We start from the raw sequence: 14,709 nt of genomic DNA on the forward strand, positions 1-14,709 counted from the left end.
GACCCATTTCACTTTAAGAAAAACAAAGGCGCCATTTTGAATTTTTGAGAAATCGGAAAGTTTTGATGTTTTTTCGAAGCAATTTTGTTCTAAAGCCAAATATCAAAATTCTAAGAGTTTGTCTACTATTAGCAACTTCTTACCCTTCACTGAAAATGGCTTGCTACTCCTAGGCACCATTTTGACGGTTCTTTGTGCAATTTCAGCTGATTCTGGTCAATCGCGGGCAACACACGGGCGATCAAATATGCTATGCTATGCTATGCTATGCTATTAGCAACTTCTTACCCATTTTTAATAAACGGATCTTAGGCGAATTTCCTTAAAAAGTTGTTTTCACGTGGTATGTTTTCAATAATTTCTTAATTTCGAATCATTTGGTCAGGTTGAGTTTTCTGAATCCATTTCTAGAAAATTCGTTGATTTTAGCTAATCTTTTCATTTTTTTCCCGATTTGTATCTAGATTCGGAGATAAAAATAAATCTGACCTAATCCTTTTTCTTTAATATTTAGCAGGTATGATTGAAAAAAATCGTCATTATTGAAGATGTTCACGTGGATTTCAAAGTAGATGCGTTTTTTATAGACTTCATAGAAGAAACGAAATTTCTGTCTCTTCAAATTCGGCAATATATGAGTATTTGATGAATTTCACTTTTTTGTAATTATTTGTAATAATTTTGTGATTCGGAAACACCTACGAATAGGCAATTTTTTGAATCAGCATACTTTGGGTCGTCTTCGTTATGGCTAGGCTAGGTTTATCAAGAGCAGATTCTATGCTATTGGATTTAGCTGGGACACAAACAAAGTAACTAGCGAAATAGAATGTTACTTTAAAGCTCAAAGTAGTTGCTCTAAAAAGTTTACAGCTTTTTAACTCTTCAGAAAATGTTGGTGCCTTTAGTGTATGCAAAACTGTGTCAAAGTGCAGCAGAGTAATTGCTCGTTCGTCGTTTCTACGTTGGCTTACGGGAAATTTCATTTTTTGGATTGGAGATTGGAGCCGATCATTTTCAACTGGCAATAAGATAATTAGAAGAAGGGCGAACATGGGTCAACAAATACTGTGGGTTGCGGTGCAACAGAATATTATTTCAGTTAGGAAGCCGTAAGCAATCTGACCATGATGCATTTATGTGTTGAATAAACCAATGTTGTTGATTTCGCAAAGTCATTACCTGTCTGAGCCTGTCATGAAATGATAGATTGATTTTTGGCACAGTCTCAACAGTCGTTTTGAGAATATTCAAATTACCTAGCAAGATGTCGTTACATCGTTACACTTTAACAGCATGCCAACTTACTAAAGCGTAGTCCCACGTCAAAACTCCAATCAGCTGAGAGCGCTCAAATCGCTCCAGTTTGTCCAGTTCAAATGGAGCAAACCAAGAGGCATTTTTCAGTTTTCTAAACTAAAACACCAAGTATTTCGTGAAGCACGATCTGAGAACCCCTAATCTATATAATAAACATTGTTCTATTATTGTTAATTGCAGAATTTCAGGGTTTCTGCATTGCAAATGCATATGTTGGGTGAAAAGATCCTCCAAAATAATGAGCTTAAGATTGTAAAGACTATTTCATCGTTGTATAGATAAACAAACCCTGAAAATTTTAGTCCGATTGCAAAACTCTATAAGTCGCTCTATAAAATATTTTGCTTAAATTTTGGAAGAGTAAAGAAGCTCTAATCATTCTAATCAACCTCTCATCATTTTTATTATTCTATTAAACTATTAATAAAGTAAACAAACCCTTGAAAGTTACAGCCCGATCGGAGAACCTGAATACAACTTTCCTTAGAATGATGATAGCGGTTCTAGCGAGCTGGCTTTTAAATTACGTACCGTCTGCCGGGGTGAGATTAAGCCACGGGGGTGAGATTGAGCCAAAACGGGAAATGTTTGTATGTTAAATTACTTGCGATTTCCAAAACATAATACCCCAAATTCAATACATTATGAAACATGACATATTTATTCACAACTTAAAATGGAATATAGATAATATCAGTGAACTGTTTCGCTTCAAGAATGTTTTAAAGTACAGGGTGAAAAACATGCGCAAATAACGTTATCCAAAAATGTCCCAGGAAAACCAACTCGATCAAGAAATCACATCAACTTACTGCTTAGTTGGTACGTTAGGATGTCGTCTCCAATGTGTTGAGGAAATATTATGCATTGAACCTGTGCCGGCTCAGAAAATAATGATTCTCCAAACTGTACACTTTTCGAGCCCTTTTGGGGTGAGATTGTGCCAAGCTATATTGAACGGCACAGTGTGCGGAATTCACATTTACGACAAAATTTTATCAGTATACACCAAAACACTTGCATTGTTTACATAGGGTATGTTTTTTGTCCCCACAGCATAAGGTATGTTGTCTAGCTATGGTATTCTTTGAAATAATGACTAAAAGCTTGAGAAGCTTACTGTTCTCAATTGTTAGATGGAAATTTTCAATGATTGATATTTCTTATGGAATGTAACAAAATGTTGTACCCCAATTCTATATAAACAGATGACTTTTAAAGCGAAGAAGGAGGGTTGTGGGTACGTTTCCAGAGGTTTTGAGATCTCCAATGGAATAAACAGTTGTCAATGACACATAATAATTGAAACGAAAGGTCTTCTCAAACTTCATGCCCTAACGTTTTCCCTTTTTAGGCTACCTGGAGACTTGTGTATAGAGACTGTCTATAAGCCACGTTCTCATAACTCATTACTCTATGTATCAATTTGATCCAGCCAAACATTTTTTTATAATTCATATGAAACATAGTTTCTGATCAACCCCCTAAAGCCCCTTAATAGTCCACGTTATTTATGGTCGTCCCTATACTTACTGTTTTATCATGTTAGTCATGTGGATTATTCGTAGACACACTACTGTTCATTTAACAGGTATTAAATTCAACTTTTTGTTTTTGGCACAATCTCACCCCGTAGAAGGGGTGAGATTGAGCCAAAGTTCATGTATTTTTAGCAAAATTATAGTCTATTGTAATTTAACCATATTTGTTGTAGTTGTTAACAAAACATTCTAGAATGCATTGGTGTATTTTGGATCGAATTCTTTGCTTAAATGTGTGCGTTACAAGCTTGGGAACAAAAAAGCATCATTTTTTGGCACAATCTCACCCCGGATGACGGTACCTTATCTCTGGCAATCTCTAGCGCACAGACAAATTCATAGTTCAGTTAATGTTTAGTTATTTTTGATTTAGTTTGTTCAAGCTTTAACTGAATTATTATGTGATTATTTTTTTTTGCGGAATTGAATTTTAATAGCTGATTTGGCACTGATAACCTCTATGCTTGCTCAGTGGGTGTTGGGTGAGGGAAGAATCATGCAACGTTTGGAAACGAGCCCACAGCTTGCCTTCATTCACCACTTTATAGTTCATTCGACACAAAACACATCGGGAAACAAACCAACTTACAGGGGTGAACCACCAGGCCAATATTCTGCCACACGACTTCGACAAACTGAGAGACTTTTGTAAAACACCTAAGCGACGACTAAATTTGAAAACGTCGAAACAAAATAAAAAACCAGGTGTGAAACCAAGGGAAATCGCGCTTTAAAACAATAGATAGATAGCTTACATTACTAATTTATTTCCCCTGTCCCGACATGTTGTTTCTTAACCTAAGTTACTTGGTTTACTGTTCCTGTTCCTCCGGATCCGTATAACTAAACACGAGTCGGCGTCCCGAACATCGTGGCGGTTGACGATTTTCCGTTCAATGGCAGTGCTCGATCGTTGTGCCGGGCCAATCGCGTCCAGCCAGCACCTTCGAAGGAATATATGCGATGGATTGGCGTTCCACAAAATGGCGGGTTCAGACCTTTGTCCTCTGACAACGGATGGCACCGCCTCAAGCGTAGAGCTAGAACCAAGAATAAAAGGCCCCTCGAGGACCTATTCGACGGAAATTAGCCATCTTGTTGTAAGAACTAGTGATCCCTAAGTCACTCTTAATCGCCTTAATTTCTAATCAACAACAACAATATCGCACGCAAGCCTGGGGGGCTTATGCGGTCTCGATCAACTAGAATAGTTGAGAGAATTCGTTATCGATATTGTTTTTTGGCACATTTTGCATGTGTAGGATAAGTACAACGATACACCGTGCCCCAGTGCTGAGTCGAGAAAATTTTCAGCTCGAAAAGATCCTCGACCTGATCGGAAATCGAACCCGATGTCACAACCGTGTGGGAGAGCTAGCCGACCGACATCGCTAACCACAGAACCACGGGGTAATAGCTAAATAACTTGCTTTACCTTTTTCCCTTGTTTTAATAGATATACGTATAGTTTTTCTGTCGATCTTGTCTTCTGACCTTTTCAAACCGTTAAGCACTATAATAGTAAGTTTTACATCAGTTAGGTCTTTTTTACAAATTCACATTTTTGACATCTTCAGTATTTTAACAACTTGACAATAACAATTTTAAAACATTTTAATCACCTAATAGTACAATTTTCTAATTAATCACTGCGAAAACTCTCCGTATTTCACACATAGCGTAAACCTTAAGAACGGTAAAAAACTTTTTACGCGCACCTCTGAATCGTTAGCTGTTTTAGCCGAAAGAGAACCCCCTTAGAATTGCCTCGTCGTTTATATGTGAACTGTCATTTCCGAATCGAGAGTGCCACGAACACTCCCGAGTCGTAATGAACTGTTCAGTAGGCCACTCATTCCTTTTGACCCACCCTGTGGATCCGAATACCTAGGTTGTCTCCTCAATGCATCTGTGAACGAACCCTTATGAGTGACCTCTCCGTTCCAGACGCGACGCGACAGACTTGGAGGGATATCACTCAACCCTGTTGAAGTAGTAATGGTGATACTATTGACAAGCTTTCCTATATGGGTGACCCCTCCGTCCTAGACGTTAAACGACAGACTTGGAGGGATATCACTCATGTAGATGTGCTCTGAGTCCAGGGTAGGATCTGGGAGCTGGGGATTTTGACCGGGCAAGTCTGGATGAAGTTTCAATTGTGGCGGAGCCAGCACACGCAATGTAACCGAAGGTTACAGCACCTAACAAACATTCGTGGAAATTAAAGCTCTGTTTAGTTTTACCGTGACTTAATTCGCAGTCTCATGATTCTAATGATACTAAAATGCATCTTGTAGGAGGATCTAATTAGTAAATCAATAGATGAATATAAATCCAATCCCACGCAAGCAAAGTTTAACGTTTTGAGAAACCGAAACAATGCAAATCGCCTCTAATTTGTAACGCGCCTCAACAGTTACTCGAAACAATCGACACAAATCTCCACTCCAAAGCGCAAAACATTCAACCGAAATTGAAACGCAGTGCTTGTGCCCACCTTTGAGGCGTGAAATTAATTTACACCATTGGAGGCAGTGAAAATGTTCACGGGTTTACCACGCCTGTGTACGGCAAACGTGACTAAATTCGTTAACTAAGTCAGCGCGCCGGTGCTGTTCTTTTACGCAAGTGTGCTTCTGCCAAGCTAAGCTTGGAAAGAATTTCAATTGGATGCTCCAGCATTTTCGTGGTGGCCTCATTCGATGATCCCATATGGGTATCGTTCTTATCTGGAGAGCCTTTCGCAGTTAAAATAATGGCCTAAGCCCAAGAACAATACCTCATAATGACGGGAGCTCTTCCAAGCTGCCCACGAGTGCATGGAATGCGGCTCTTCACAACGGTAGAACCGCTATTCCACGCACGAAGTGAACCAATCTATTAGAGTGCGCTTCTTCATTTGCCAAACAATGGCCTGAAGGCGCTAGTTTTCCATGAAGTAAGCTATTAAACATGTATCGAACAACACTGTAGTTAGTTTATCATTTGCATAATCAAAACAGAAGGAAGTTCGAAACATGATACATAAGTCACTAACAAAACGTTCAAAATAAAGACATTTTGAGTTTATGACACACCTCACTTGTCTCACCTCGAGACGAGTAATTCATGATAATTAACATGTTTTTATATCTTTCGTGCATACGTAGGATGCCAGTATTGACAAAATTCGACAGAGCAAAATGTTTTCACTAAACCGTTGATTTTTTTTCTAATTTATTCAAAGTTATTTATCATCATCTGTTGAATATGACTACTGCGATACCGATACCGGTTTGGTTGGATGTTATTCATTGAGGGAGATGCTTGTAATTAGCACCTCGCTGAGCAAACCCACCGATATACTTATGTTAGCACCGAGTAGGGAGGTTACCAAGTAGCGGAATGGAATGCGCCAAACGGTATTGTTCGGCTTGAGAAGTGCATACACCTGCACAGAAAGCAAAAGCCGCACACAAAGCAGCCGCCCGTTTGTACTATACACCTGCTCACAAAGTCATGGTATACATACAGAATAATTAATTTGTAAAATCTGAGAACGAATAGATCGAATCAAACACTATGTTAATTTTTTACCTTGTATATATTTTTGGAATCAATTTAAAATATTCAAGTGATTACCTAACATCCAAAATTTATCGGTTTCGTAAGTTCCAGTCTATCAAATAAATGATTCGTGAAAGAGACTGGCGGAAGTCGGAAAGTGAGCGTCCTTTGAAAAGTAGAATATGTTTTATTCATCAGATACCAAGCGATTTAGTGTCGAGTGCTGCCTGATAGCGCGTGATGAAAAGTTTCGTTTGAAGTTTAAACAAAATTCTCTAACCGAAACATACAAAGTTTTTAAAATGAAATAAAAAATTCTTAAGTAATCGTAGTACTCGGAATACAATTAAGTAATATTTCTCAATCACTTCTTATAAAAACAAGTCTGTAATAATATATTTTTCATTTAGTAGCCGGTAGCCTCATAAAATTACTTTCCATTAGGCTCGAAATCAGATCTGTAATATAAACAAATCTCAAACCTGGAAGGACCAGTAACAGAGAAGTACACGTACAACAGTTTGCAAATCTTTTCCGCTGCATTTTATGCGTGTTACGTGAACTTATTCGTAATCATCGTTCCGACAGTATCGTGGCCTGCCTAACGACACTGTATCGATTCAAAGCACGAGCCTACGGACCGGTCCCAAGTGATGCCATTGGATCAATAGGACGATATAACATTAGCTGCCAGCATGCGGAACTGTATCGCGGATGACTATCAAAGTCAGCAGAAGACTTACCCCGTTTGCAACGACCTACAGTGAATCCAACGACAAACATAATGTACCGAGCAGCGCCGACCGCGACCTAAGTGAATTGCTGTTAAGATTAACGCTTGACCGGCAGCTTTGCTGAAAGCACAGGACATGATGGCAATCTGTAGGCTGCGTATGTACATTCTCACATGCGGTTTTTTATGCTTGAACAACATCGCATTGAGCACCTTCTCGGAAGTAGCCGCCAGCCGAGCGTAAAAGTGTGGCATTCCGTTCGATAGCCAACAGTTGTGATAGTACGTGAACGAGAATTCATCTTTGAATAATAACGCATTTGGCTTCATCAGTAAGTTCAGTGTCTCTCGGAAGTGCCTTACCTTGTCGAGGTCATTTCAACAATTTTCGCGCCGCTACGGATCGTTAACCTAGATATTGGCATTAACAGCTACGCACAAACATACGCGTTATTACAGCCGACCGCTAAGTAAGTACCAACCTGAAACGAACAGATGGAATTAAAAGGAATGATTAGTATTTGCCACTCATTGCGGTTATCGGAAAACAAATCAAACAGGCTGATAGACATTGCCTAATCGGCGGCAAAGTTAATGATTAACCTTCTGTACTGGTTATGGAGGCATCTTTTCTTACTACAACTTGATTTTTCACTAGACTTGTTTAAAAAAGCATATAAATTATTCGAGTGTTATTTTTTTAGAACCTACAAACACACTCTACAGCAACAAAAGAACAATGAGAGGAATCCCTCTGGTAGTGAAACTACACGCTTATTATTTTTACAACAGAAACGACCGTATCCTTGACTTACGGTTTTCAACACCTGACCGCAAACCAACACCAACACCAATCCTCCTACTAGTCTGACCTACTACTTTTTCTAAGCAATTTTACCTAATTATATTAAAAACCAAATGGAACATTAAGTGAACCATTTCTACAACATCTACTGACAATTAATGGAAAAAAAACATTTACGACTTTTCTTACGAGAGAACGAAAAGTAACAGTAAGTTAATAATGCATAATCCAATCCGCTCGTCAGGGAGGGCGATAAAACGGGTGTTCTCTAAGACTCTAAGGCTGGCCCCGCTGCTGCAACCAGCAGCACCGGATTCTTGATACATGAGAGGTAGAAGGCAAATGATTGAAGCGAGGAAAAAAACTAAATGTATGTGATCAAAGTCGTGGGAACGGATTCGTTCGAGATAAATAGAACAAAGTTTTGCGGTTGCAAGTGTGTAGTGAACCAAGCTGAACGAACAACGTTCACGCAGTGGAATGGACTCAAGGCTGCCTGTGACAGTTGCAGTGGCTGTCGCGAACTTCGAACCGCTTGATTCACCGATTACCAACAAGACTAAGTACCTAAAAATAATTTTACAATTGCAACTCATTATTTGTTTAAAATAATACTCGAATTCATAATTTTTAGCTTATTTTGAACAATTTCAATTGGCCATTTTTCATCTAGCTAAAACGTTGCACAGTTGCAGACAAAAAATGTAGATAGTATTTTTGTTGTTCCAGAAAAAATTATAAACCGTAAGAAAAAATCACAGGAGGGTTGTGTGCAAAGCCTCGACCGCAAGGTTGAAGTAGAATACTTTTACAAGAAAAAAAAACGGCTGCTTGCGTGTCAATCGTTTTTACTAGTAAATAAACGTTGACTAATCAGATTAATCGAATTCTGCGCTAAGTTGCTTGTCATGGTTGGGACTTGACAATTTTTAAATTTTGAGATAATAATTTTTTTCGGATGTCAAAACTAGACGGCTCATGTGTTGTCAAAATGAGTCAACTTTTCATTGAATGCATTTACTAGTGCCCTCTATCGCACAGAGACTGCATTTCACTAAAGTGCCTCACTGCATCAGCTGCTATCGATGCTGATACCTGCTGCAACTGCTACGCTTTCCGTAGCCGTGTCACAGTTGTAACCGCTATACGCTGCCATTGGTATCAGCTGTTCCTGCATCAGCTGGCCTAGCTGCTATCGATGCTAAATCCGCTGCAACCAGTGCGCTATCCATTGCTATGCCACAGCTTTGGCCGCTATCCGCTATCGCTGGTATCCACTGCACTGCTACTGCTGCTGTTAAGGGAGGACGACTGCTGTTGTCGCTGTCTAGAACTATTATGAGCGGCTCCGGCTGAAACAGGCTCTTATATAGGCCAAATAGCATGTTTTCAATTGCAAGGTATATGATCTTGTCGACCGTGCTTGGGAAGCAAGCATATAACGACCAATCAGAGGTCGAATTTTTCGTTTTGACAAGGCTTGACTATTTTCAATAGTACAATAGTGTGAATAATAAAATTACAATTATCTTATTTTGGGAAGAATCTTAGAAGATTTTCCAATGTATTGCTGCAAGAACGAAGGAAATCCATCGAATACTAACCGATTTATTAGCATTTGAAATTGGACATATTTTTCACTTTTTTCGGTTTTAGATTTTCATTTCACATCCCTATGTAGCCGAACTTCCTGAGAGAAGTATTCTACTTCAAAACCCAATGTGCTAAACTTTTGATTACGTGAAATAGGAAAGAGCGACCATGGATGAAACATGGATCCATTATTAAAATCCTGAATTCAAGCGGCAGTCGGCAGAGTGACTTTTGCATGATGAAAGTCGCCCGAAGCGTTCAAATCGTCCTGGAACATGATAAAACAATCAATAAACAATTGTATTGTATATTTTTAGGCCATAGCTGCATATGGGCATGAAAGAAGAGATTTTCCACCAAGACAACGCTCGCACTTATTCTGCTCACGATACGACCTACAAATTGACGAAATTGCGCTTCGAACTGATTTCTCACGGAGATTCGCAATAATTAGGTCCAAGCGACTATTTCCTGTTTTTTCGGTTAAAAATGTGGCTCTGTGGCAAGAGATTCCACTTGAACCTTGAACCTAATTTTTTTAAACGGATACCTATATAATTACTCTTGGTTTTAAACGGAAAACGTGATTGAAATGAGGTTGGTATCTTTTGAGTTACTTTTCTCGTTTTTGAGTAACAGAGAAAAGTAACTCGTGTGAAAAACCTGCGGATGAAACTGGTCAATCTATGTCGTGAGAGAATAAACAATCTTTGAGTGTATCAATATATGAACAAATTGGACTATTGAATTAGATCTTAGATTGTGTAAAATTAATTTTTCATCCGTTGTTTTTTTTTTCTACCCGAGAAGTTGAAACCCGGCAAATCACAATTGATTAGCATGCAACCTTGGATCGCAGCTGTTTCCATTTTAAATATAAATTAAACCCTCTACGAGAATTAAAAATCAGCTTATTTAGAGTGCGACTACATCTACCAGCATCTTACACAAAATTCCTTGACCATTGACTATATTCATACTAGCTGCTGCATCGCATGAGACACGTGATGCCTTCGCCGGTCCAAACAGAAACGCTTGTCACCCCCTTATGTGCTTATTTACAACTTTGTAGCATACTATATGTATGCTGCCTCACTCATTATCTGTCGGCAATGGTTCTGAGGTTAGTACGGTGCTACCAGTGCAAATGGTGACCACATTATCATAGTTGAGTGCCAACCAAACACTTGTTTTTGCATGGTCTGCAAACAGCATCAACAAAGATGCAGGAGTAGCATACGAGTTACTTATGTCTTCTATTGAGCCCTGCACTACGTAAAAAACAACACAAACATTATAAATCCAACAATGCATTGACGTGTCTACGTTGGCGGATTCGTGGGAAACCAGACCAAACCAAACAACGGTCGTTTTTCCGTCGTCGGTGACGCATCCTCTTAAGAACAAAAAATGATGACGGAAACATATTTTGCGACCACACTGATTTGTGTTTCCGTTTAAAATTAAATGTCCGCAACGTCAGCTGATAGGCCTGTTTCGGTAACCTTCTACCCAACAAGAGAGGTTCAAACATATTAGCAAGAAACAAAAACACATTAACATTGGTCTAACGCTGCTGTGCGAAAAGCGGTGCAAATTAGTTACCGTGAAACCCCTCCGCGCATTAGTTGATTAAATATCATTTAGTAATTAGTGACATTGTCGCCAGCCGAGGCCCGAGAACGGTCTCCGATACGGTAGACCTAGGATGGAACAATTCAATTTATAATTGATTCGACATTTAGTTACGTAAGCGAGCGGATTCTAGCCGTACGGTAAGACCGATTCGAGTCGGGTGACATTATCATAGACCGAACACTTCCACTGAATCTACGCTGCATTCCATGCGTAACGCAATGTGTGTCACCGGCTAATGACTCCCACTGTTACATGCGATGCTCTCATTCGCAGAGCTACCTCACCATTATCACGACACGATAATGTATCATACAGCAATGGACTCCACTCGAGAAGTTTACTTTTTGAATCACACCAAAACCGATCGCACTCGCAAATGATTGGATTGGATGTAAACAATAATGCTGCAATCTCGTGTCTTTGTGTCGGAAAACGACCCCTGATGGCTGTTAACTCTCGTTGCCGCTGCACTTTTGTCTCAACATCGATTACATGACCACAAATTAGCTTTGCACGCAACACACCATTCAAATGCAATTCACCAATTCTGATGCTCGAAGCACAACAAAGCCACAAATCCATCACGGATCGAAATCAATTTATTATCCAAGGCCAGCTGCGCCTGGCGGTCGTAATTGACGCCTTCAGGGAGCAACTTTCTAACTGAAGCAACGTTCAACGCGGAATGTGCATTCACCACCGAGTTAATTATCCACCGAAAAACAGCATCCGGTGTGGTGCGTCAAAAGGCCACCCAAAACCGTTTGCCTAATTATAGCGCGCATAGAAAATTGAAAGTTGATGCCAAGTTTTGCAAAACGAATTCAACCGATTGATGTAATTGAAAAGGGCACTTACAGAAAACACTGGATTCGCAGTTATAAATGATCGAAAACAGTTTTCCCACTTTCCTCTCCCACAAACGGGCTGCATATGTTAATGCAGCCGGTGTTTAATTTTATTTTCTACATGATTAATTGCAGTAATAATAAAAAACTACGAAGTTACGCATTAATCATTCATATTTTCCGTGAAAAAGTGCAGATGGGACCATTCACATATGCGTTGCATGGACGAACGCGTATATATGATTGTGGTTGCAAAGGGGGTGTAGCTTTTCCCACCCAGCAAATAACTCTCGATCATAAATTGTGTCCAACCTAGAGGGCGGTTAGTACGCGGTGGCAGGTGTATCTTCCGAACACAATTCGAATATGTGCCAATAATCGGCGGCAGTTTTATTTAAAATATAAATGAAATTTATCTCTCTCGCCAGTCGTTTTCCTTTGTAACAATCGTTTTTTTTTTACATCGTAATTGTCACTCCCGCACAATTAGCAGTAGATTATTGGCACCGGTTCGGAATCGGTTGAAAATTTGCCATAATGTAATGATAAGTGATTTCTCGCGAAAGGAAGGATTGGCCGGAATATATTACTTGCTCCGGCGATGAGCTGTTCAATTGATTTAAATTGTTTTTCGATTCATTCTTTCGTAGACAATTGATGTTAAGAGCAATCGTGGAATCAAACTTTTATTGGTACCATTAACTTTGATTGATAAGTTTGTAACATTTGACAAGCAATATTTCAGATATATAATAGATTCTTACTGTAACTTAAAAGCCTTCAATGCAGTTAGTCTTGAAGGTTAAGTTTTAGAGCTTTTCTACTTTTGATATTCTTAATAACAATTGTATTCAAAAAGCTGATGATGATTAAGTTTTTGTATGCACCCTTTTCTAGTTATTTTTGATTTACTATGGGCGGCATGACTATCATCAGCATGTGTGAGTTTTCTGCTTAGTGGAAGTTTACATTTCAAGTGTTTTTTCATCAGTTTTTTTACTGAAACGAGTGTGTTTGACTTGGGTGGCTACTGCAGCCTGTAGAGACGCTCGAATATACAATATTGGGTCATTTCTGTTTCGCTCAACCTGTCGCATTTCGGTGCTCCGATTTTCCCACTTTTTGCGTGAACGTGTGGATGATATGTTTTGATGACTTTATGCGGTGAATGGTTGTAGAAAAGAGCGACACGTCTGTGCCAGAGCTGCATTGTTGTTGTAATAGCATATTTCAATTTATGTCTTCAGCCACAGAAAGGAGCACAACAACAACTATTAATATGTCACGAATTAGTCTAACAAAAGTTCATCTTATTTTTGGGAACATAATAGAACGTACACTTTCCATATATTTTCCGAATCGGTTTTTATTTATTAATTTTTTTATTTTTTTTTTTTTTATCGGATTCTGACGGGGTGTTACCAACATTAGGTTGTTATGTGTTCCTGTGGATGTCTTTAAAGATAGTTTTTTTAAAAAATCAATAATTTTATCCCGTTAGTAAAATTATTAAATAGAGCATCAAAAAGCAGAGAATCAATTTGAAAAAGAAATCCCCATTTTGAGGGGTTATATACCTTTTTAGTTTTCAAAAAAACATTCATTATCTTAAAGTACAACTTCTTGAGAACATTTTCACAAATTTTCATAAATATCTGAGCAATAGGAAGAAAGTTAGAGTGATTTGAAGCGCGCTTCGTTACGGCCGCATAAGCTAAACTTGAAACTTTATACGCGTTTATCTCGAAATGGTGTTACTGAAAAAGTGACTTTGCCGTGTTTACGACTGCGGTAAAAGTACTGAAGCAGTTTTCTTCATTTTTTTTTAATGTTCCTTATTAAATTCCCCGGTCGTTAGACGATCGTTTTTTGACACACGAAGTTCAACTTCGCAGCAAAAAAAATGAGTTTTTCGATTTCAGTTGATCTACTGGGACGCTATCGTAAACACCGCAAGGCTTTGCTAAAAAAGGGCGTTTCGGAGAAACGATCATTACTCTACAACTCATTGGTATTTCGTATAAACAAACGTGTTTTTTTGTTGTTGAATAACTGAACTTTCAGAAAATTACTATCTTTATGCAATAAAAAAAGGTACTACAGGCTTAAAAAAAATTACAGACTTTCCTCTTTTTTGTCGAGGAAAAAGGTATATAACCCCTTAATATATATTTTTTATAGTCATTTTTGACGTAGGACTACGTCTAACCGCACTATATCGAGATACATTCTGAGGAAACTAAAAACCAAGATGTAACGTCGGAATGAAAGATTTCAAACGGTAATACTGATGTAACCACATGATGGATCACAATAATCAATATGTCGTTGGATTGATAAAATGATGGACAATTTTGTGATTCTTCATATATCATTGTTACTTAATTGTTAAACAGTGAAAATTGATGAAAAGTTTCAAGGTCGTATTTTTACGAACAATGTACCAATCACATGCGAGCACTCCTGGCACAGACTTCATGAGTGGACACCAACTGCTTGCTATGACAACCTCTATTCAGTGGCAAAAAAAAATTGGACAGAACCTCCCCGTCCCAACAGGTCAACTGATATTTGCTTCTATGAACCTAGACTATTTTGATGTCTTGAAAGTAAAGCTCTTTCGGAAAGTTCATACACAGGCAACAGTACTGCACCGAGCCATGTATGAGAAGACGGTCGCTC

General features: G+C 38.7%; 1 protein-coding gene across 6 annotated transcripts in view; it reads right to left on the bottom strand.

Annotated features, from left to right (window-relative positions):
• The window catches only part of LOC129720805 (putative ferric-chelate reductase 1 homolog), a 68,499-nt gene that overhangs the window by 10,967 nt on the left and 42,823 nt on the right, over nt 1-14,709 (bottom strand). For 4 of the 6 annotated variants that reach the window (XM_055672562.1, XM_055672559.1, XM_055672560.1 and 1 more), the window contains one exon: nt 7,507-7,625. The exons of the other annotated variants lie outside the window; for them this stretch is intronic. In XM_055672562.1, the coding sequence (XP_055528537.1) occupies nt 7,507-7,568 (62 nt within the window). In that variant the 5' untranslated portion in view covers nt 7,569-7,625. The remainder of the gene's footprint in view (nt 1-7,506; nt 7,626-14,709) is intronic. 6 annotated transcript variants of the gene reach the window in all.

This window comes from Wyeomyia smithii, chromosome 2, assembly GCF_029784165.1.
Source record: "Wyeomyia smithii strain HCP4-BCI-WySm-NY-G18 chromosome 2, ASM2978416v1, whole genome shotgun sequence".
NCBI lineage: Eukaryota > Metazoa > Arthropoda > Insecta > Diptera > Culicidae > Wyeomyia > Wyeomyia smithii.